Source organism: Microtus pennsylvanicus, chromosome 14 (genome assembly GCF_037038515.1).
Source record: "Microtus pennsylvanicus isolate mMicPen1 chromosome 14, mMicPen1.hap1, whole genome shotgun sequence".
NCBI lineage: Eukaryota > Metazoa > Chordata > Mammalia > Rodentia > Cricetidae > Microtus > Microtus pennsylvanicus.
The window spans coordinates 74,176,640-74,201,865 of NC_134592.1; the positions used below are offsets into that span (position 1 = coordinate 74,176,640).

Here is a 25,226-nt window from a genome sequence, read left to right on the forward strand (position 1 = left end):
TTTCTGTGCCCTGCTATGAACGATTACACCAAGGCTAAGTGCCACAAAGGGTAGCAAGGCAGGAGGGAAAGTATGGGGCCATCAGCTCTTGGCCCTCTCTCACACTTGGGTCAGGTTGCTCACACTGGATCTCTAGCCACTGGAACAGTGGCTGGCATGTATGTTGTTGACTCGGTGAATGACAACTGTATTCGGATGTCTGGGAAAATGTCACAGTGTGTCTCTGCCTCTCCCCTTCATCTTTGTAAGATGAACCTACACGATGATTTGTATCGACTCTTCTCTGCATTCTAGAATTCACAGCAACTGACCCTTGCTTTCTTCTGCCCAATCAGTAATGAAATGACTAAATATTATGATTTGAAGAACCATGTGCTTTATAGGGATGAGTGTCTAGGTATATAAATCAGTGCATGGCACTGAGAATTTAGCTCAGGCCTAGCATGACTGAGAATCTGGGTTCTATCTCCAACACTGAAAAAAAGTGTTTCTTTATATACACACATCCATAACTGCACTGGGAGAGGGTTAACGTGCCACAGAGGCCTCTTTTACGTGAAAGTGTCATGGCTAACGGGACCTGGATATTTACTTACAAAGGAGAAGGAAATGTCTTCTAGCTAACTTGGTGCTAGTGTGTCTAACAACTCATTAATCATAACCTACATATAGCACTAAAAGGTAGAACATTGACTTCTTATGGGTAGAAAATAGAATTCTGGGGAAAGGTGATTAATTTTCTCAAATTCCCCAAAACAAGTAGGTTTCAAACCAAGTCTTCTGTCTTAAAAAAACCTGGGCTCTTTAGGAGAAAGCTGTGTTTGCTACAGGTTGAGTTTCTGGCTCTGCCTACAACTTCCCCTGTGACCTTTGTGATGATTATATCCAATAAAAAATGTAAGTAGATTTCTCCTCTAGGACCATAAAACTCCCTAAGTTTTATAAGATAGAACCACAGCATTTGTTGATGTTCAATACACATCTGACACTTTGCTGACCACATGAATTGACAGACAGTCCTGAGCAAGAAGGAAGCATGTGGAAGAAAAGCCCAAGTTATCAACCCTTGCGTGTCTACCAGGAAGGAAAAGGAAGTGTGTGAAGCACAATTCAGTTGTGTCCTTGGGGTGGAAATATGACCAAGAGGGAACAGAGATTCGAGGAGAAGTTCCCAGCTTCTGCAAGAGCGTTAGGATTTGCTCAGTGAGGCCCAAAGAATTGTTGGTTTCATTTTTGTTAGGAACAAAACTTGAGTTTGAAATTCCATACATACCGGGCAGTGGTGGCGCACTCCTTTAATTCCAGCACTCAGTAGGCAGAGACAGGTGGATCTCTGTGAGTAGGAGGCTGTCCTGGTCTACGGCTGGAGGGGTTTGGAGGGGGGGGGGAGAAATTCTACACACAAATACAAAACTGTTCTTAGGATAGTTCCCTGGAACCCATCGGGCAGCTTAGTGCTGGGTTTGAAATTTCTTGCTCTTTCTCTTCTGCTCTGTAGAGTACTTACCAGCTGAAGGTTCTCCTGGGCAGAGAGGGAGAGAACTTCAGGCACAATTTGATCAACTTACACAGTCAGGAGTATGCATGTCTCCATTTTTGGTTCCGGTGCTCTCTGAGAAGACTCTGCTCTTAAGCAGGCTCTCCCCATGTGTTGTAGTACCACCAGCAGCATCTTTGGTTTGCTTCTTCCTGGATACCTGCAATTTCAGAAAAAGGAAGTTGCCTGGTGGCACAAGTCATTTCCAGGCCTTGGACTGTCATCAGCCATGTGCCACCCTGACCTGGTGGCAATAGATAGAGTAATTTGAAGTAATGAGGCCTGGCCTGCTTCATCTGCCAGCACACATCCAGACACAATCCAAATGCCACACTCCTGAAATCCCCAAAGATAAAAGTCCTGGGGTTTAAAATCCTGAAATTACAATCACAAAGGATCAAAATCATGAGTACTAAAATCCTGAAGCCCTCCCCACTACCCACAATACTCATAAAAACCACAGAAGGCCAAATTCTGTGCTGCACTCGGTCAAACAACCCAGGAGCAATGAAGGCCTCTGCTCTAACTGCACATTTATGCTCACATTCCTTCCAGCTTGATGACACTGCAGATTTTAATGAATCAAAGCTGCCTTTGCCTGAAGGATCCAGTAAAGCTCCTGGCTGGGTTCTATGGTAATTACGTGTGCAGGGGCTTCCGGGAGCACAGTCACGCTGCTGTGCAGTCCCCAGAAGCACTGCTGTAACCCTGTGGTCTGTGCAAGTGGAGCATGCTGGGTGGAGTCTGCAACACCCGTGGGATACAGCCCAGAGGCTTTCAAGCCTGCAGACAATGCTGTGTCAGGGCCACAGAAGAACGCCAAACCAAGAAGTCAGTTATGAACATATGTTCTAAGGAAACACGGGCCCAGAAGGAAAAAAAGAAGCCGGCATTTTGTTGTTGTCGTTGTGTGAGATTGTGCCACTAAGACCGCTGACTTAGTTAGGGTTACTATTGTTGCATGAAATATCACAACCAAAAAGCAAGTTGGGGAGGAAAGGGTTTATTTGGCTTATGCTTCCACATCACTCTTCATCACTGAAGAAAGTCAGGATAAGAACTCAAACAGAAGCTGATGCTGAGGCCAAGGAAGGGCGCTGCTTACTGACTTGCTCACCCACGCTGTGCTCAGCCTGTTTTCATATAGAACCCAGGTCCACAAGCCCAGGTATGGCACCACCCGCCATGGGCTGGGCCCTCCTGCACTGATCACTAATTAAGAAAATGCCCAGGGACTGGGGATTTAGCTCAGTGGTAGAGTGCTTGCCTAACAAGCTTAAGTCCCTGGGTTCTGTCCTCAGCTCAGGGGTGAGAGGGGGGTGGAGAATGCCCTACATGCCTGCCTACAGCTGGATCTAATGGAGACATTTTCTCATCCAAGACTCCCTCCTCTCTGATGACTGTAGTTTGTCGTGTTGACATAAAAGTAGGCAGCATGGAAGTTGTCCATTGGGCAGCAAACAAGAGCAGTTTAGATCGTGAGCATGGGCCAGCACTCACCTGTACACGAGCATAGGCCACCACCCACCTCTACAGTTGCCTATAATCTGTTTTTTCATAAGGCATATTAGCCTTTATGTGGAAGGGCTGTCCCTCCCACCCCCCTTTTTCAGTTTTATATTTTCTCATTTTAAATTTCCAGTTTTGTTTTTCATCATTTTCTATGGCCCATCTTTCATCTTTCCATCACACTCAATACTGGAGGTATAAAATATGACCTCTGGAGAACCTGCTGCTTTGTGTGGGATACATGCTCGTGAGAGCAGGCGACTGAAGACATCAGAAAAGTGTGTCGGATTCCCTGGAGCTAGAGTTTCAGGTGGCTGTGGGCTACCTGATGAAGATGCGGAGCCACCAGCTCAGAGGTTGCACACACATGCGGCCGTACCTGTCTTTCTACATGAAGGCTGGGGATCCAAACTCGGGTCCTCATGGTTTGTCTTGGCCAGTGTTCAAATACATGATCCTATGGGGTCATACATGCTGTGTAGCCAGCATCCACCAATGGATGATCCTAGGGGTCATACGTGCTGTGTAGCCAGCGTCCACCAATGGATGATCCTAGGGGTCATACATGCTGTGTAGCCAGCGTCCACCAATGGATGATCCTATGGGGTCATACATGCTGTGTAGCCAGCGTCCACCAATGGATGATCCTATGGGGTCATACATGCTGTGTAGCCAGCATCCACCAATGGATGATCCTATGGGGTCATACATGCTGTGTAGCCAGCGTCCACCAATGGATGATCCTATGGGGTCATACATGCTTGTGTAGCCAGCATCCACCAATACATGATCCTATGGGGTCATACATGCTGTGTAGCATCCACCAATGGATGATCCTATGGGGTCATACATGCTGTGTAGCCAGCATCCACCAATGGATGATCCTAGGGGTCATACATGCTGTGTAGCCAGCGTCCACCAATGGATGATCCTAGGGGTCATACATGCTGTGTAGCCAGCGTCCACCAATGGATGATCCTATGGGGTCATACATGCTGTGTAGCCAGCATCCACCAACGGATGATCCTAGGGGTCATACATGCTGTGTAGCCAGCATCCACCAACGGATGATCCTAGGGGTCATACATGCTGTGTAGCCAGCATCCACCAATGGATGATCCTAGGGGTCATACATGCTGTGTAGCCAGCGTCCACCAATGGATGATCCTAGGGGTCATACATGCTGTGTAGCCAGCGTCCACCAATGGATGATCCTATGGGGTCATACATGCTGTGTAGCATCCACCAATGGATGATCCTATGGGGTCATACATGCTGTGTAGCATCCACCAATGGATGATCCTAGGGGTCATACATGCTGTGTAGCCAGCGTCCACCAATGGATGCCCTCTATTGTGTTTTCGTGTTTCTCAAATAAGCTCTCTATTTAAAATATAAATACATGTAGATTTCAAAATTAAGTTATTTTTCTCAAGTTTTACTTGTGGAGTTCTGATGCCTTGGTATTTCAGCATGGGGTTAGAGCATTTGATACTGTACCTTTCAGACAGTTTCAGAATCAGGCAAGTTTCAACCCAACTTGTAGATGGAGACTGCTGTACTGAAGCAGTTCTGAGCATACAAGAGTTTACATCCACCCCAAGGTTACAGACATGAAGACGGAGGACATCTAAACGGAGAATTGAGTAGCAGGTTGGCTGAGGTGAGAGCCTACGGAGAAGTCAGAAGACTTTGGGAGTGAGAGAGGGAGGGATGGAAGATGTGATCTGGGGCGTGGACTTGTGTTGATACAACAGTCCTCAAGGGAAGTGGGGCTAGTTTACAAAGCCATCCAAAGGACTATTTATCATCAGAATAAGAAGAAAAGTAGCCAATGAGTGCCTGCATAGGATGCTGTGTGGGAACCCAGATCGCAGAGTCACTAGGGAAGCCCGCAAGAGACATTTTTGCTGTGGTTCAGTGGTCAAAGGTGAAAGAGTACCGTGGGACTTGAGCTTCATGAGTATAGCAATTTCTTATTTATTTTGGATGAAGTATCTAAAGGGGAAGATTAAACACTGTTGACTGGTCACTAATAACATGGAGTGAATCCAAGGGAAAGGCCATTTCCACCGCATCAAGCTGGTAAACATAGTGGTTCCCTGTTTTAGAATCAAACAGATCCATTTATATACTGGCTTCTTTATACATTGGTGATAAGATCTTGGCAAGTTGCTTATTTTTTCATGTACTTTGGCTTCTTTCCTTGGAAAGTGAGGATTGTCGGGTTCAAGGTGTTTCATGATTTACAGTCAACAGAGATAACATCACCAAAAGACTTTCATACAGAGCCTGGCACGTCAACTTACCATTGGCCATTGACCACGGTCTCAGTCTGTTGTGTGCTGTTATAACAAAATACCTGAGGCTGAATATTTTATCAGAGAGAGAGATTTGTTTGACTCAAGTTCTGATCGCTGTAATATCCAAACAAACAGCAAGGTGCTGTGTATCTGCCTCATAATGGGACAGGAAAGCAGAGGGAAGTGGGCTTCTGTCATGCAAGTGAGGTAAGATGTCACACTTGCTCAGAACAAGAGCTGCTCTTAGCGTAACCTGATGTGGGGTTCCCCTCTGTATGCTGTGAATACCATTGGTTAATAAAGAAAGCTGGCTTGAGCCAATAGCAGGGCAGAACAGAGGTAGTGGGGAAAAGTAAACTGAATGCTGGGAAAAAGAAGGCAGAGTCAGGAGAAGCCATGTAGCCCTGCCAGAGACAGATGCTGGGAACTTTACCCAGTAAGCCACAGCCATGCAGTGATACACAGATGAATAGAAATGGGTTAAATTAAAATGTAAGAGTTAGCCAGTAAGAAGCTAGAGCTAATGGACCAAGCAGTGATTTCATTAAAACAGTTTTTTGTGTGGTTATGTTGGGGCTGAGCAGCCGGGAACACACAAGTGGCCTCCTACTACAGTAACCTGCCAAAATGGGGATCACCCATGAGATCTTTCATGAGCTGTACCCCCGTGGTCTAATCGTCTCCCACTAGGTCTGAAAAGCCTTCCACCGTGACACCACCGCACTGGTTACCAACCTCGTAACACATGACAAACATATCACACTATAGTAGTAACAATATTGCTTAGAAACAAAATTATTGCTCTATATGAATCAAAATTACATAAAAATGACACCAGGGCATGTACCATAAACCAACTGAGTGAGAAACTCTGCTGGGGCTGGGTGTGGTGTTGCACATTTGTTTGTTTGTCTGTTCTTTCAAGAGAGGGTCTCCCTATGTAATTCTAACTGTCCTAGAACTCACTATTTAGAGCAGGCTGGCCTCAAACCCAAAGATCCACCTCGGGATTAAAGGCCACCACCACCCGCAAACTATAACCTGAACTGGAAGTTGTTCTAGCAGGCTTTTTTCAGTTCACTCCTTCAAGAACATTTGTAAAGGGCCATTGCAGGCTAGGATGCATGTGGTAGGTGTTGCAAATACAGAGATAAAGAAGATAAAAGCCGTGCCCTTAAAGAACCCACAAGCCTGAAGAAATGCAGGGCTTCAGGAGTGAGCTGATAAATACGGGGAGGGAGGTTTGCTCAAAGCAGTCTGCAGTCAGCAGCTTGTCCTGACAAGGCTCGGGCTCGTGGTTGTGATCAGCTTCATCTCTCTGGTGGGAGGAGAATAGGGGATCAGGATCTATAATATCAGAAGGTCCCTTCGAGAAACACAGCTGTCAAATGCAGAGGCAGCCCATGTGGGTAGTGCTCTCCCTGATGCTCGCCTGCCATTCACGTGTCTTCTGGAGATTGCCCCGTAAAGCTCTGCATCGTTTATAGTTTTGATGGTCTATCTTATCTAATTTCTCATATAGGAAAAAGAACAGCACAGCAAAAAAACAGTCGTCAGCAGCCATAACCAGGCTTGTAGACTGGGGCAGAGTGGAAGGGGGAGACAGGAGTAGCAGAAAGGCAACAAAAGAAAGGAGAATCTGAGCGGATGGACACGGCAGTAACAGGGCAGCCCAAGGGAACAGACATAGGAGCCAAAAGGGGAAACGTAATACAAACCAGAAATCTGGCACACACACTTACAAAACAAACAACAACAGAAAATAGGAAGGAAGAGAAAAGAACATCTGATCAGAGAAGGCTAGATAAGAGCAAGAGCAATTTAGGAGCAGACTGGGGATTGGTGAGCTCCAAACCCCAGAACAAAGAAGAGAAACAGAAGGTTGAGGACCGAGAACAAGAGTTCCAGATGAGCCTTTCAGCAGGGTACTGGTCTACAGGGAGCGGTAGGGTGGTGCAGAAACGATCTAGAAAGTCCGCAGATACATTTGACAATTATTCATTCCATTTATTCATCTCAGTAGTTAGGAAGTCAGAAAGTCCCTGTCCTCACAAAGCCAGTGGCTCCCTGTGGAGTCAGACAGTTGAGCAAGCATTTAGTATAGACTGTAGTATACCACCAGGACGGGACAAGCACACGGCTGGGAGGCAACTGTGGGATCCCCCGAAGACTACCATTGTCGGCCACAAACCCAGAGGCTGCTCCTGAGTCTGTTCCCAGGTCCACAGTCGCCAGTTTAGGGTTGTACACAACTTAGTCAAACTAACAAAGCCCCCAGTTCACCAAGTTATTTATAGTAAGAAGAATGTGTATGACAGGTTGGGATAGTTGTATGCTACGATTGATATAGTCCTTCCTGTTAGACAAATCTGAGTAGGTCTGATCACTCTCAGAGATGAGATCACAAGGGAATGATGCAGATAATCCAAAGGCTCAGATCAAAGAGTTCAGAGTCCGTGTGTTCTTCTGTGTGCCTGCACCATTATATACCTCAAAGGAAATGCCTGTGTTCACGGCCAGGGCACCCACGCTGGGCACCATGAGTGAGGCTGCCGTGAAGTCTTTCTTGGTTTCCCCATACCCTCTCCCACTTCAATATAACTCACTGGATAGAATTTTTCTCAGGCAGGTTTGTCCTCCTAAGGTAGCATGAGGATTGTCAAATTATATTTGGTACTCAAAACCTGTTAGGATCAGACTTTGCCTAATATGTAAAATACATGTTATATGTAATGTCATAGTTTAATAATTCTAGGTTCATGTGTGAGGTGTAATATTAAACTCATTTGAGGAAAGTCCTGCTTATTTTCATTCATTAGATCTAGACTACAGTAAGAATAAGTGACTTTGGCCAATGAATAGCACAGAGCAAAGGGGAGGAAGAAACTGAGGTTTTGGTATATAGTTCCTCTATGAGAGATCACTAGTTAGCTGTTGTTGGCAGGGGTCACTAGTTAGCTGTTGTTGGCAGGGGTCACTAGTTAGCTGTTGTTGGCAGGGGTCACTAGTTAGCTGTTGTTGGTAGGGGTCACTAGTTAGCTGTTGTTGGTAGGGATGATTAGTTAGCTGTTGTTGGCAGGGGTCACTAGTTAGCTGTTGTTGGAAGGGGTCACTAGTTAGCTGTTGTTGGCAGGGGTCACTAGTTAGCTGTTGTTGGTAGGGATGATTAGTTAGCTGTTGTTGGCAGGGGTCACTAGTTAGCTGTTGTTGGCAGGGATCACTAGTTAGCTGTTGTTGGTAGGGATGATTAGTTAGCTGTTGTTGGCAGGGGTCACTAGTTAGCTGTTGTTGGCAGGGGTCACTAGTTAGCTGTTGTTGGCAGGGGTCACTAGTTAGCTGTTGTTGGCAGGGGTCACTAGTTAGCTGTTGTTGGTAGGGATGACTAGCTAGCTGTTGTTGGCAGGGGTCACTAGTTAGCTGTTGTTGGCAGGGGTCACTAGTTAGCTGTTGTTGGCAGGGGTCACTAGTTAGCTGTTGTTGGCAGGGGTCACTAGTTAGCTGTTGTTGGCAGGGATCACTAGTTAGCTGTTGTTGGCAGGGATCACTAGTTGGTTGTTGTTGGCAGGGATGACTAGTTAGCTGTTGTTGGCAGGGATTCCTAGCTAGCTCTGTAGCAGGGTTTGGCTGACAGTCATCAGAGTGGTAACAGCTTCTAGGTAGGTACTGTCTTCAAGACTCATACCAAGAAAGCCAAGCAGGGTAACACTCTCCTATAAGTGAGTAAGGTCTGTGATTGGTTGGCCTTACACAGGGTATCAGCTGTGGAACTTGAGAACTCAGTGTGCTAGCTAGTTTGTCAAGTTGACACAAGCTAGAGTCATCAGAGAGGAGGAACTCAGTTGAGAAAATGCCTCCATAGGACTGGGCTGTTGGCAAGACTGAGGGGCATTTTCTTAATTAGTGATTGGCATGTGAGGATCCAGCCTGTTGTGGTAGCACCACCCTGGGCACAGGGTCCTGTATTCTATAAGCCAAATAAACCCTTTCCTTCCCCAGTTGCTTTGGTCGTGGTGTTTCATTGCAGTAAGGAAACCCTGACTAGGACAGTCAGGTACCTGGGTCTTAGGCTTCTGCCACTCTCTTCCCATTGGGGGTGTTACCGTGACACCTTACGCAGTAGAAAACAACACTGGCGTTACCTTATAGCTTTCTTTCATCAAATAAGAATTAATATGAGAGAGTGTGACAGCCCACATCTGTAACCCCAGTCCAGGAGAGGGGAAGGCAGGAGAATTAGAAGTTGAAAGCTAGCCTGAGCTATAGGAGACTCTAACACAATAAACAAATAGAAATAAAACAGCAAACAACAGAACAGACTTGCCATAAAAGGAAGAAGATAGAGGTTGACAGTGGTTTCTTTCTTTTCTTCCTTCCTTTCTTCCTTCCTTCCTTTTTTTCTTTTCTCCTGTTTCTTTCTAAAAGAGGAAAAGATACGTTCTTCCCTTGAGGACAGGCTCTGAATTGCACAAAGGAAGAAATGGAGTGTCTCTCCCAAACTAGGTGGTGAAACAAGACATGTGACTTCTTGCTCACTTTCAGACACGTGCAGGGAAGGAAGCTGCCCTGCTGTAAGAAGACAGGAACATAGGTCAATTGTCAACAGTTCATGGTGGGAGCTGCCTTCCAACTAAGTCTCCAGTCTGCAAATAAATGAATTCTGGTGACAGCTTGACCCTGTAGAATCCAATCCTTGCTCCAAACTGCTCTTAAGCTTCTAAGCCCCAGACACTGTTAGCCAGTGATTTAAAGTACTGCATTTGAGGGTAACTTGTTACAGCGCAGTAGTGGATTGACAACAGGGAAGAGGAACGGAGACAAAACACAGCAAAGAAGAGTCTTCAGAAAAAAACACACAGCCTGTAAATCATCCTTACACAGTAGCAGTAAAATTCACTCAGAGACTAGTGCAGACACTTGATAAATTGCCAAAGCAACAGATTTAGATCCCAGAATGTCATGGCTTCTGGAGGAACACAAGAAAAACTGTTTTACAATTGAAAAAGTTTCCAAATGAAAATGACACTCTGGATAAGCCGTGGTGTGTAGAAATCCAGGAGTCCATTTGGTGAGAAGTCAGATAAAACAGGGGAGGCAAGAAGAGGAAAGGGGGGCTGGGAGGGAAATTCTGTGTGGCAGCCAGAGAACCAGAAACAGAGAGAAGAAATCATTGAAACCGAAGAAAATAGGCAGGCAGGTTTGTGAAACCTAAAAACGGCACCAACACAAGACTCCACTCAGAGGCATTGTGGATAGACGGAAATGTGATTTGGAGAGTAGTGGCCTCCCCATCAAAGGCTCATCTGAGGAAGGCACTGGTACCCAGTGTGCTGTTCTGGGATGGGGTTCTGGGAGATGTGAGCAGATTCATGAGTACACTCACTTGATCAATGGATTGATCCACTCAGTGGATTGATCCACTGAATGGATTGATCCACACTGAATGGACCACTAGGGAGTGGTAGACCTCCTGGAAGCTGGGAGCTGATTAGAGGAAACAGGTCACTAAAAAAGACCTGTGAAGGGTATGTCTTATCCTTGGCCTTTCCTCTCTGTCTCTGTTCTCAAACCAGCAACATCTGCTACTATGGTACTCTACCTCCCTGCAGGACCACTGCAATAAAACCAGCTGATGATAACCCTGAAACCTCCCAGATCATGAATCTAAATACCCCTTTCCTCCCTCTAGGCTTTCCCATCCTCAAGAATTTTGTCAGTGATGCAAAATGACTCATAAAAGGAGTAAAAAGAACATGTGAACACAGCAGGAGAAGTTACAGAGGAGAGAGAAGTTGGCAAGAACAACCTGAGTGGCCCCGGGACCACTGCTACACAACCCACCTCTACAACAATCCTCTTGACTATGAGAGAAATCGCGACGAAATCAAACTCCTTCTGATGCTCTGGGCTTGTGCTGGTTATTTTCTTAAGGGGAGGCTGAAGCTTCATTGGCACTGGCAAGTGCCTGAGCATTAGAGATAATAAAGTTGAAAACAGAACTCCTGGAAGGCTGGCCTCGCACTCCATTTGCAATGCCCCCTCCTGGCTTCAGCACATAAATTTGGTTTGATTCTGAGGAAAATGGAATTGAAATTCATAGTACCAGGATTTTTCCATCTCAGTCAGGAAGATAGTATGGCATTGTAATCATCAGAGGCACTCAGGGGTTTTGAATTTAGACCAACTTCCTTTTCATAATTTTACTGCAAATATTAGTTATAGCCAGTGTCATGAGACCTAAAATCATACTAAGAAGAAACTCGACCTTGAGGATTATAAAGCCAATAACAGAACTTCTGAAAAGAGCTGGAATGAGTGTCTTTGTATTAGGAGATTGTCATCAATACAATGGGACATAAACCTCTTAAAAATAGAGTCAGTCTACGAGCTGCCTTTTAACTGTGTGAAATAAACAAAAACTCGAGACAAATGTGACTAGAATCCAATGCTTTACAGGGACAGCTTGAAATAAGGCACGAATATTCATGCAATCCGATGTAATATGCATAACAATAGAAATGCTGAAAATATACTGCCTGGGAAAATGCTAATGAAACATTAATAAGCAAAAAATCTCAGTGCAGAATCAACTGAGGAAAAGGACTATCAGGGTGAGGAGTCTAATGTTTATGGAGAAGCAAAGGTTAAGAAATGTGGAGAGGCAGAATTAGAATACAGCTCGAGGTAGTCTGCTTTATTTTAGGAAAATACCATGAGAGGAAAAAAAAAAACAACAATAGAGAGACTGAAGCAGCAAAGGACAAAAATATAAAAAGAGTGAGAAAAAAAGAAAAAATGCATTAGAGTCATGAGAGTATTATTTTTCAAAAGGTAAAACAAACACGGGTAGGGTTATACTTACCTGACTGACAGGGAAGACACCATGATCAGAAAGGTGGTTTCCCCATGGCGAAGCTCATCCATTGCATTCCAAGTGTGCTGACCCTGTGGTGTTCCCAGATGTGGGAAACTCAACTGCACAATTTGTGGTAGTGGAGGACCATATTGACACTCTCTTTTTTAAAAAATAAAAATTAAGCCTGGAAGGGGATGGCACACACCTTTAATTTCAGCACTTGGAAGGCAGAGGCAGGTGGATCTCTAAGTTCCAGGCCAGCCTGGTCTACAAAGTGAGTTCTAGGACAACCAAGTCTACACAGAGAAACCCCACCTCAAAAAACCATAATAATAATAATAATAAATGGAAAATCCACTGAATAGACTATTGGGACAGCATTTTACTGTATATAATTTTAAATTATGGTGTGTTTATACATTGCAATGGTAGTGAGGTGTTTCTACCGAGACACAAGTAAAGCACACCTACAAGACGTCTAATATGTAATATCCAGTTATCAGAGAGGCGGAGAGGCCAAAGAATAAGTTTGAAGTGTGAATTTACTCTCTTGTTCTCTTGCTTTTGCGCATCTCCTGATACCTGTGGACTTCGTGGGCGTCCACTGAACCCTCCAAGGAAGAAAAGGAGCAGCAAGGTGTCAGGATTCAGGCTTCCTCTGTTGGTTGCTGGGTGAGGCTTGGGCACTCCATTATCCCCATTAGGTAAAGCAGAAGGAACCTCGCAGTGCGGCAGCCCTAGAGAGAGTGCTGACACCATTATGTCAGCTGGCTCAGATTCACCATTCCCACCCGCCGAAAGCCTTATGCTGGACCGTCACCTGGCAGGATGCACTCAGGCAGTGCCCTGGCCAGCCAGGGTCCTATGGCTGCTGGGCCACTACGTGGTCTATAAGCAGGTGCAAAAGGCCCTTTAAGAAACAAGCTCTGCCCTCCTGCTCTCTCTTTCCAGCTAATCTTCTGGAAATTTGGCCTTGAACTCAGAGATCTGCCTGCTTCTGCCTCCCCAGTGCTGGGATTAACAGTGTGTGCCACCACCGCCCGTCAAGTTTTCTGTTTTGAGTGAGTGAAAAGCAGACTTTTTCTGGTAGAGAATGTTTACTTAAATAAAAAATAAGAGATGGAAAGTGGATTTACGTAGCTTGCAGTTGTGACAGAGAGCATCCCACAAGGACACAGAAATCATTTAGAACGTTAAGGAACTGTTTGACTCAAAATAGTAGTGCAACCAGCTTTTTGGAGAAAATGAATAAAAATAAAAGTTCATAACAAAAATCTATAAAATGAGTAAGCAAGGATATTAGTGTTTAAATTATATTCTGTTAAACACACGAGGAACATTGAAGGTACATATTGATATATGTTAATAATGAAGATTGACATTTGATAAATATAGTTGTGAATGTTTCACATCCTCTCTCTTTTTTTTATATTGAACTTCTAATGTTTTAAAAGGAAATGTAAGTCTCACGAGTACATCTTCAGAGCGAGAAATTATTGTCAACTTTACTTTTTCATGAGTAGTGCTGACCTGTGTCCCATTTCCCAATAACATTAGAGGCTCCTTCAATTATGCAATTAAAGCCATCTGGGATGACCAATCAGCCCTGCAAGCTGTGGGGAGATGGAGGCACGTTAGAGGAGGCAGCCCTGTGGAAAATGGCTGCTTTGCTAAGGCTTTCGGCGGGTGGGAATGGTGAATCTGAGCCAGCTGGCATAATGGTGTCAGCACTCTCTCTAGGGCTGCCGCACTGCGAGGTTCCTCCTGCTTTACCTAATGGGGATAATGGAGTGCCCAAGCCTCACCCAGCAACCAACAGAGGAAGCCTTTGGCATTACCTTTCCCAGCGAAGTCTTCCAGTGTATTCTTTTATATCATCCTGGTTTTCCTCATAATTTTGTAATTTGTTTTCTATTTATTTGCTTCATGCCTTTTTCGCAATCTGACTGTAGCAACAGGAATAATTTTGTTTTATCCCCATGATCTTTCTGTGTAATGTCACTTCTAATGTGATGGCTAGAGCCGAGTAAGTACTACAAATAATGTTGAGTTCATGGGCATACTCTCTCTCAGAGAGCCACTACATCTATTACAAAAACCACTCCTAGCCACGTGGTGGTGGTGGCGCACGCCTTTAATCCCAGCACTCAGGAGGCAGAGGCAGGTGGCTCTCTATGAGTTCAAGGCCAGCCTGGACTACAGAGAGAGTTCCAGGACAGGCTCCAAAGCTACAAAGAAACCCTGTCTCAAAAAAAACAAAATGACAGGAACAAAAACAAAGAAAAGAAACACTCCTTAATCTGTGCCAAGTATGGTTGGTTGCATGTCCGATATTTTCCAAGGCTATTCTTATTCACTTTCTTGGTGCAACTCTCAGCATTAATAATTCTGACTCACTGGGATGTGCAGCAAGAATGTGAAATGTAATCTAAATACATTATCTTGGCCCATGAGGCAGTATCTCGAACACACTGTTATTTCGTTGATGACAAACTCAGGCCGAAAGCTTTCCATTTTCCCTGGATTGTTGCCTGACCACAAAGGCAAGTTTCATAGAGCTCTTTTTTTTTTTCTGTAGTTTCTCTGCAATTTTGGAGCCTGTCCTGGAACTAGCTTTTGTAGACCAGGTTGGCCTTGAACTCACAGAGATCCACCTGCCTCTGCCTCCAAGTGCTGGGATTGCACAGATCTCTTTAAAATGGCAAGTTCTGTTTAAACACACTGAGAAGCCAGGTCGGGCTGCACCGCTATCAAGACTGAGCTGCTACTGTAACAACACAGAACAAACAATACTCCTGCCCTCACTCTATATTCCTTCAACCCATCGTTTTTTGGAGACCTTGTGAGTAGAAGGTGTGGTTCAAGAGAAATTTCCCAGGAAAACAAAAGAGTAGCCACAGTTCGAAATACTGACATTAACTTTACAGCCAGGCCTGGTGGCAAGGCCTGGAATCCTGAGTCAAGATGTGAAAAATCTCAAGTTTAAGCCCTGTGTGGGCTACTGCGAGGGTTCAAGGCCACTCTAGGCAGCGCAAGAGATCTTATCTCAAAGTAAAAGGGGGGTAGGGTGGGGCAGGACGCTGCCCAGCGGAGGAATGCCTGGTTAGCTGCTGTGACGCTCTGCATTCAGTTTCTGACTCCTCAAACCTTTGCAAATGCATCATCTATGCAAGCGTACACAGCAGAAGATACTGTTGGTATTCTAAATATGATGATCTCACCTTTATACCGCCACTGAGAAATCCCAGACAATAGTACTTGTTCAAATCCTCTCTCAGTACTTGCTGATATGTTATAGACTTCACGTGGTTTCCTGAAAGAGTCTCTTTCTAAGAAAGACAACCTTATTCAATCAGAATCTTCATATTTCCTGAGAAAACAGTCTTCCCAGCGTGGCTGTGTTCCAGCAGTGTCCTCGGGAAAGGGTTCACCAAGATGTAACCTCTCTGAGTTGTTAGGACTCCCTGAAGGAGTTTTACTGTGTAGCAGTAAAACATCAGAAGGATGTGGTCACTAAATAGAATCTAGGTGACTGAGTTTGCATGTATTCTACTGATCTTGTTTCTACCACTTAACAGTTGGGAAAACTTGGGAGGCCCTTTAAAGTTTCTATTTTTCCTCATGTACAAAATGAAAGTCATTGAATTAAACCAATGATTTAAAATACTTAGCAAAAAACCCCCTACTTTAATAAGATGTTTTGTCAAAGCCTGAGAAATATAATATGACCAAAAGCTTGAAATAAAACATAATTTCAATCTACTGAAAATTTAAAAATTATTTGTGTCCATTTGAGTGTTAAAATACTAATCCCCATTTGTAAGTTATGGTTCTCTGGATGTCTGTACCTGTGGGAACCCTCCTGCAACCCCGAGCAAGCCGGTTGATAACTTATTTCTCCCAGACTAAGTTTCCAAAGACAGACTAAATAATCACACAAGTAAATATATATATATATAAAGTAGAAGCGAGTGCTAAAAATAGGAAGTGACTAGTTCTGGTCAGAGCATCAGGAACAATCCTGAAGATGTCTATGATATGGCATTCATCCAAAGGTCGGACTAACAAATAGGCCAGGCAGGGGCATATTTCCAAGTGGACAGACATAATCAGTTTATAGTTTGTAATTATGACATTGCTTTTATTCTGCAGGTGACTAGAAAGCTACTGGAGTTCTTTTGTTGTTGTTTATTTGTGGTTTCTGATTTGTTTTTTCAAGACAGGATTCGTCTGTGTAGCCCTGGCTGTCCTGGAACTCACTTTGTAGACCAGGCTGACCTCAAACTCACAGAGATCCGCCTGCCTCAGCTTTCCAAGTGCTGGGATTAAAGGGGTACGCTACCACTGCCAGTCTTAAATTTTAATTGCTTTTTTTGTTGTTATTGTTTTGTTTTTTCTTAGAAACAAGGTTCTTGTAGCCTTTCTCTCTCTCTCTCTCTCTCTCTTTTTCTTCCTTCTTTCCTTCCTTTCTCTCTCTTTCTCTTTCCTTTCTTTCTTTCTTCCTTCTTTCTTTCCTTCCTTCCTTCTTTCCTCCTTCCTCCCTTCCTTCTTTCCTCCTTCCTCCCTTCCTTCTTTCTTTCTCTCTCTTTCCTTCCTTTCTTCCTTCCTTCTTTCCTCTTTCTTTCTTTCTTCCTTTCTTTCTTTCTCTCTCCCTTTTTTGGTTTGTTTGTTTTAATTTTGTTGTTGCTGCTGCTTAAGCAGAAAATTATGTAAGCCAGAAATAACTAACTTAGAAAAGATGTATCAAGTAATTCATAACTAGTTATAGAAGAGACTAGAGACAGAGGACTAACTAGGAGGCTACAGTCTTGGAGAAAACTGACCAAGACCCATTCAAGGACATGTCTTGGACCAAACGGTGTCAATTCCCACACTCCCCAAACTCACTCACTGAAACCTCATTATGGAAATGGGCTCTTAGTGCAGAGGTGGGTTAACAAGGCTGTAAGGACAGGCCCAGTCAACAGCAGTGGGGTCCTGAGAAGAAGAGAAGACCCCAAAGCATGCCCTTTCATGTGCATATTACGTGAAAAGGCCGGGTGGACACATGTAAGGTCACCTACCACGCCGAGGAGAACCACCAGAACCTGGCAGGCAGGTACCCTACTATTGAACTGTCTTGCTCCGAAATGATGAGAAGCCACCCCATCTGTGGTGTTTGTTTTATCCATCTCAGCTTATTAAGATGAACAGTGACATTAGGGATACAGAGAGTAGACTCTGCAGGACTTGGACGGTGGGTCACAAAAATCGGCAGTGACTTTGAGAGTCTTGGCCAGTGTCATGATGTCATGAGGCCATTTACAGAGTCAGAGAATAAAAGAGGGGAAAGAGTCATTCTGAGGAACAAAGCTTGATTTTTATTTCAAATAAATGGGTTGTAGAATTCGAGGTGTAGGTCCTTCCAGGAGATAGAGTGGAGGGTTTTGTGGTTACAAGACTGAATACAAGTCTTAATTACTTTGCAATCATCTGCCAAGATATGCCACCACTGACTTATCATGTCTGGACAAAATCATTCAGGTACCATGTGCCGCAGATGAAGAAGTTTTATGTCCAGTAAGAGAAGGGTAGCTATTTCTGTGTGCTGGGTAGACCTGACTTATGTGTGTTTTTTATGACTTTAGAACTTCTTCACTGAAGAACTGGAAAAGGTACGTCTATCTTTAAAACAATAAATAGAATGTAATTTAGACACCCCCCGAGGATCCCCTTGTGTTCTGATATACGTTTAATTTGTTTCTGTGAATGAGAAAGACTAAACAGAGTTTAGTGGACCACACAGTTCAACAAACAAAAGATACTGCGACCTTGAAGTCGGGTAAATGGCAAACTGTTCTCCAAACAAAGCACACATTTACTCCAAGAGGGCTGAGAACACAAAAAAGGCGCATTCTGCCCCACAGGAATACAGATTAGCAAGAGAATTCTACACCTGGGAATCTTGAATTTCACTAGTGCAATGGAAGTACCTCTGTTGGGGAAGTTGAGCAAAAGAGAAAACTACTACGGAAATAGAACATGATATTATGAGACAAAGGAGTGCTTCATAAATGTTCAAGTGAGTGGGAAAAAGGATACTTCGAGAATGCCTGCAGAACCCTGGCCTGTAACAAGTGTCTGTGTGAGCCACCAGTCTCTGATTCCTTACAGTTGAAGAAGCAATCCGGGATTTCCCACTCACAAGCAGTTCTGCCTCCTCAGTATAGGGACTGCAATATCTCTGTTTTATGATTCTGTAAGCCTGGATGTGGGGTCCCTGTAACCTAATCCTACTGTAGAAATTGATTCAGTCAAACAGCATGCCATTCTTTCTTCTCACAGGGTCTTGCAAGTTCCTGCTATAAGCAATTTCTCTTGACGTTTAAGTGACATGGTTTTGTAGGCTGAATATTGTTGTTTCTTGGTTCTCCGATTTAGAATTCTCATTGGTTATGTATTGTAGAATATCAGGATTTGCTGTTTGTAGTTCAAAATCCCACAGCATCACACACACATCACGCATGTGCACACACACGCACAGAGTCATACTACATGTTTTGGTGGTTTCCACACATATTTTTATATTATGCTTACACAAATATTACTTATGGCTAAGTCATGCAGTATTCTGTGACAACTTGGATTTCTCCAGAGTGGACTGGAGTGATTCCAGCTGTCTAGTTTTCTCTGAATCCATTGTTTATTTTCTTTCCAGACTATTTTTCAGAGATGGACATGACAACACATTGCTTCTTTTTCCTTGAGTACTTCCTTAGCTGTGTCTTCCATTTCCTGCTCCACTGGGCTCAGACGATATATGGACCTGCCGAGTGGTATGGCAGTCCCTCATCACTACCACTCCAGGAATCATCTGCATAGAACTAGTTAAAGCTCCTGGGTTTTATGAGATCACTCTGAGTGTAGAAAAAGATGTCAGGGAACTTCTGCATTAGAGGTCGGAAGGGTAAGGCATGTTCACTGAAGGAGACCAGAAAGGCTGACTTTGAAGACAGGACAAGAACTGAGAATGTGAGGGCCCTGTGAGCTAAGAGGAGTGTCTTCCTGGCTCCTCAGCAAGGTAACCTTTTCCTTCTTAATTGCTTTCCCCTGATTAAGTCAGACCCAAGATAATCTCCCTGCTGATTAATCGAAAACCAACTACTTAGAGACTCTAAGTGATCTGCAAAAGCCCTTCCCCTTTGTCCCAAAGCAAGTCATAGTTAGCACCCCACACAGGAGAGGGGGTTATTCAGGGCTTGACTAGGAGGGGACATCTCAGTCAGCATGCCTCAAAGAGGTTCAGCTGGAAAGGAAACTGATGCCACAGAAGGGCAATAATGGCAGGAGCAAGGTCCCCTGGCAGGTCAGAGGAAATGGGAGCAGTCACTGACCTAGGACACACACACACACAGCAGCTAGAGGGGGAACGGACAGATGACAGAGAGACACCCTGCACATGCACACACACATACATCCCAGCTAGAGGGACAACGGTATTATTTGCACCTTGCTAATTTCGCCCATCCTGTCACCTGTCACCTCCTTCACCTTCATAGGCACTCAGTGCTTCGGTCCCCCCTGTTGGTTTCTTGCTAACCCCTCCACCCAGGCCCAGCTTTCTGCACTCTTCGGTTTGGTTAAGTTTGCTCAAAATTCACACAGGCAATTTTTTTATTTGTTCTTGTCTCTTTTCCTGTTTCTTTTTGTTATGAAATTTTCTGCTAAAAATTAACTATGGGGAAAGGGAAGATATAGCCATATCTGGGTAGAGCTGAGGGGAGTTAAAGGGAGGAATTGAGAGTGAATAGGATCAAAATACATTGTATATCATTCTTTAAGAATAAATATATATATTTTTTAAATTAACTGTGAGAGGGGCTGGAGAAATGGTTTAGAGGTTAACAGCATTGACTGCTCTTCCCAAGGTCCTGAGCTCAATTCCTAACTACCACATGGAGGCTCACAACCATCTATAATGAGATATGATACCCTTTTCTGACCTGCAGGCAAACGTGCAAACAGAACATTATATATATAATAAATAAATAAACTTAGAATTAACTGTGACAAAATTGTTACTTTATCCATTTTGAGAATACAATCCAGCAATGTTAAATGTATTCACATTGTTATACAACCAATTCAAAAACACTTTCCTATTAGGACACTGAAGTTCTTTACCCATTAAAACAAGGAGTCTGCCTCCTGCTGTCCTCAGCCCCTGGTGACTGCTGTTTTTCTTTCTGTTCCTATGGACTCTGATGGCTTTACTTATCTTGTATTTGTAGACTCAAACTGTATTATTTTCTTAGGACTGATTGACATATTCAACTTAGTATAATGTCTTCAAGCATGTGCTAGAATTTTTCCCTTTTAAGACTGAGTAAATTAAAAGCAATTGTTTTAATTTTAATGGGGTTCTTTTACTCTTCTGCTTATGAGATCCCCTCAGTTCCCTTTAACTATTTATTACTTTGGTGGAATTTTTAAAAAACAGAGATAAATGTGTACCCAATCTGTTGTTCAAAAGGAAAACTCTGATTTTACAGGCTACAAGGCTACTATCTTTGGCTGATATGGTATGAGTTGCCTATACCATTTTAATCCAAACACTTAAGACTGCAGATGAGCCAGGCCTTGTCAAGTATGGATACTGTCACGTCCTCACCCTACCTGTCAGTGGCTGCACTTTCTAGAACATCTCTGTCAAGGTCAGACAACTACAGGACAGTCAAGACCATCCAGTTGGATTTGATTTTTTGAGAACCTTATAGATAAAACAAAGCCATAGTCATTGTTGAAATTCTGAAGGTGTATAAAACCAAGGCCTGGGGCAAGCACAGTTCCTATATGCTTGCAGCTGCTTATTTTTCATCTCTTTTTTTTCCTTTTTCTATGAGTACATATTTGTTATATGAGCCAGAAGGATTTGATCAAGATACACCTTAACTAATGATAGGCATTGCTAAGTGATTTATTGACCACAGTTATTCTGTCTTGTAAAGCTTGCCCAAATATTGGCTTGTTCTTGACACTGTCTTGTTTTAGTAGTTGTATTAAAGCAATTTGATTATCTCTGTCCAATTTTTGCATGTGGAAATAAATCTGGCAGTCTTCTTATTGCATTTCAATGCTGAGAACTTAAAGTTCTTTTGCAACTGCTTCTAGTTTGTTTATCTGAGAAACTAGTGCAAATTGCTTTGTAAATCAACAACCAAAGAATCAATAGCCCTGATGTCCCCTTTTAAAACTCAGATAAATAAATAGTCCCTATAGGACACCGTCATTGCTCTCAAAGGCTCAAAAGAAAATATTTTGAAAATGAAAGTAAAGGAAACCATAAAATATTGTCCCAAAGGTTATGTGGTGGTGGTTAAAAGCCAGAACATGATTTGAGAAGTGAAAATTTGTTCTGAGAACAGTTCTAGCATAACATAACCCGAACATGGGGATGAAGCCTTTCTTTCTCTGGTCATGGTTTATTGACTTAAAAATTGATGCAAACAAAACGTATCAGGGCACTGATTGCAAGATATAGTTTAAACATATCTGCTCTTGGTATTCTATGCTTGAAAACTTCCCAGGTTGAGAGACTAACAGATCATCTAACCCAATTACTAATTTCAGGCCCACGTTACTTGTGGAACCCTACAGAAATGAGAGCTCCTGGCATTGTGACTGATCTACCACACCTCATATAAGAAATCTATGAAGTTGGAAACACATGTTGGAGGATAAGACTTTAAAACACACCTCTTGCTAATGTTTGCAAGAAGGGTGCTTTCCTTCTTCTGTCCTTGGGAAAAGGTATCATCATGGCAGAGACTAATAATTGTTCTCAGATTTGCTCTTCCTTCATCTCTAAGTATTTGCATTCCCCAAATTTTACCATTGTAGCATTTAATTGCTATTGTTGTGCAACAAACTACCCCAACATTTAGAGGCTAAAACAACTTTTTATTATGTTCACCAACCCTGTGGATCAGAACTTGGGTCAGGCATTTACCACAGGACTTGAGTGACTTCTAAATGCACCACTGACCAAGCAGTCAGAATCCCGCTGACGTTCAGCTCCTGGTTTAGGAATGGAGAAGTTACACTGCAGAAGAGTGCATGGGCTTGTAGGCACCTACACTTCCACATTCAGGAAATGCGATTTGTACAGCCAATAGGTCCAAGCCAAAAGAAAGGATGCGGTGTGTTTACTGGCGGCGGGGGTTGGGGTAGGGTGGGGTGGGGTAGTTGTGTCGGTGGAGGGGTGGGGGGAGTGGGGTGGAGGGGTGGGGGAGGTGGGGTGGAGGGGTGGGTGTGGTTGTGGGGGTGGAGGGGTGTCCTGTCTCTTTCCCACTTTCCTCCTATCTAACTTGACTAAATGACTGGAGGTACAGCAGCCATAAAAGAGTGTGAATTCTCCATTACCACTGAGTACCACCAAAGCCTTCAATTGCTTGCTTTAAAAGATAGAGAAATAAAGTCCCAACTTGTTTTAACTTGTATAGCTTACATTTTTGCTGCATATGAACAATGGCACTCATAATTAATGTAAACATCATTAATGAAGAAAGGTGATAGAAATGCGTCTTAGATTATGGATCTATCCAACATGATAATGCTTGCATGGTAGAGAACTTGGCTAATACTGCGTTCCAATGTCACATATGAAAATCACCACATTTTCTCTTTTTTATAATTTTTAATTTTTTTAATATAAATTGGTGTTTGGCATGAGTGTTGGGTCCCCTGGAACTGGAATTACAGACAGCTGTGAGCTGCCATGTGGGTGCTGGGAATTGAACTTCAGTCCTCTGGAAGAGCAGTCAGTGCTCTTAACCACTGAGTCATCTCTCCATCTCCTCACTACATTTTCTAAGCTTATTTCTTACGCACTCCCCAAATACCATTTAGAAGCATTTTTTATTTATTTTATTTTATTTTTTTGGTTTTTTCAAGACAGGGTTTCTCTGTGGTTTTGGAGCCTGTCCTGGAACTAGCTCTTGTAGACCAGGCTGGTCTCGAACTCACAGAGATCTGCCTGCCTCTGCTAGAAGCATTTTTTAGAGCATTATTATTATGAGGTTACAAAACTGAACTTGAGAAATGCATTCCCTTATGAGAAAAATACAAGATGCCGTGTAAACACATGTGTAAGATATATTTATAAAAAACAAAGTGGGATTTCTGATTTCTAGTTTTTGGGTTTCCTGAGTCACGTAATTTACCTTTCGTGTGGGCAGAAAGGTAAACGAGAATAATAAAATAAAACTAAAGGAAGAGCAGATAAGTGAGCTTGTGCTTGGAGAGCTTTACAATAAAACGGGAATCGTAGAAAACGAATGTGTGCATTTAAACGGCGTTTAATTTGGCAAAAGATAATTTTTTATGCTTCAAAATTCTTGGAATAGGCTCGTTTTAAAGACAAGGGCTTACTTTTAAATGTGTAGCTCTATTTTCCTTATATTGCTATATTCTAATTGAAATGATTCAAAGGGTCAAGAAAGACTTTAAAAATAAGCAACGAGGCTGATCATTCAGTGCATTCTGCTGTCTGACCACCTGCCCTGACGACCCTGTATCCTGTCTGAAGGATATCAACTAACTTTGATAAGTGCTTCACAATAAATGCTGCCTTTGTCTGGGCCACCAGTAGGAAATGCACCAAGCACGCCATAGCAGAACATCTGTAAGGCAGACATCCCAGCCAGGTGGCTGAAAGGCAGAATAAAACCTAGTGAAAGAAAAAGTATGTTATAACAAACAAGGGGCAGTATTTCTTTTATCCAAAAGATAGCCAGTGTAGCTGTGTGACTTGAACAAAAGACGTCACGCACATTTCTCTTGCGGTTGAATTCTAGGGAAAGAAAAAGCCACCACCAAGGTGGAGGCTGAAGTTTCAGAACCAATTGCGCGACACCAACTCTGGGTGGGCTTGGGCAAGTGATGCGTGGGATTTGCGCAGGGAGCTTTGGTGGAGCCCGCGGCCTCGGTCCCACGCCCTAGGTTCCCGCTGCCTCCACCCGGAGGCCACTTGCGAGGCGGCTCTTGCACCCGCCCGCCCGGTTGCTATGGTTTCCGGGGATCACGTGGGCGCGCGGGCGGGGGTGGGGCGCCGGGGGGGGGGCGGTTCAGGAGCGGCGGGAGAGGGAGCGGGAGGAGCTGGAGATGCTGCCAACCCTCCCCGGGCTGCGCTCGCTCTGCCGCCGCCGCCGCCGCACGGAGCAGCCGCGCCGGGGGCCCAGTGCGCCGCGCTCACAGCCGGTAGCCCCGGGGGCGCTCGCTCGGGGGCCGCGCAGCCCGAGACCGGACCGCGGAGAGGGAAACGGGGCGAGGGCGGCGCCCAGGCGCCCCGGGCGTGCACAGGCAGGATGAGCATCGAGATCCCCGCGGGGCTCACGGAGCTGCTGCAGGGCTTCACGGTGGAGGTGCTAAGGCACCAACCCGCCGACCTGCTGGAGTTCGCGCTGCAGCACTTCACGCGGTTGCAGCAGGAGAACGAGCGCAAGGGCGCCGCACGCTTCGGCCATGAGGGCAGGACCTGGGGGGACGCGGGCGCTGCCGTCGGGGGCGGCACCCCCAGTAAGGGGGTCAACTTCGCCGAGGAGCCCATGCGCTCCGACTCCGAGAACGGCGAAGAGGAGGAGGAGGCCGCGGAAGCAGGGGCGTTCAACGGTGAGGACCGGCCCCCTCGCGCCCCGCGCCCCGAGACCTGACCGCCGCGCCCGCCTCACTCGCGAACCCCGCCTTGCTCTCGAACCCTGTGCTGAGCTCCCCAACCTTCCCCGCACTCTACCTTCCCATCCCGCCCACCCCCTCAGCACCCATTTCGGTCTCCCACTCGCCCACCTACTCCGCTCTCTTGTCATGCCCTCCGTTTCTCTGGAGGTGGAGAAATGAGAGGTTGCGCTCCTGCAGCCCCTCCGTCACCCCTCTTCCCCGGCCGATTTGGGGTCGGCATCTTGCTAGATGGTTAACTTTCCCATGGTGGGAGATGGCTCAGTCTCGGAGAGGATCATTGTGCATGAAGGGCGCTTGGCGTCCTCTTTTC

General features: G+C 44.5%; 1 protein-coding gene and 1 non-coding gene across 2 annotated transcripts in view; both read left to right on the plus strand.

Annotated features, from left to right (window-relative positions):
- The first annotated feature begins 12,200 nt into the window (after positions 1-12,200).
- Positions 12,201-12,364, plus strand: LOC142835427 (U1 spliceosomal RNA). Its single transcript, XR_012907854.1, has one exon. It is a non-coding gene; the product is annotated as a U1 spliceosomal RNA (small nuclear RNA).
- An 11,942-nt stretch (positions 12,365-24,306) lies between these two features.
- Positions 24,307-25,226, plus strand: part of Prkar2b (protein kinase cAMP-dependent type II regulatory subunit beta) — a 94,015-nt gene continuing 93,095 nt past the window's right edge. The window contains exon 1 of the mRNA XM_075947404.1: positions 24,307-24,850. Within this exon, the coding sequence (XP_075803519.1) occupies positions 24,547-24,850 (304 nt within the window). The 5' untranslated portion in view covers positions 24,307-24,546. The remainder of the gene's footprint in view (positions 24,851-25,226) is intronic.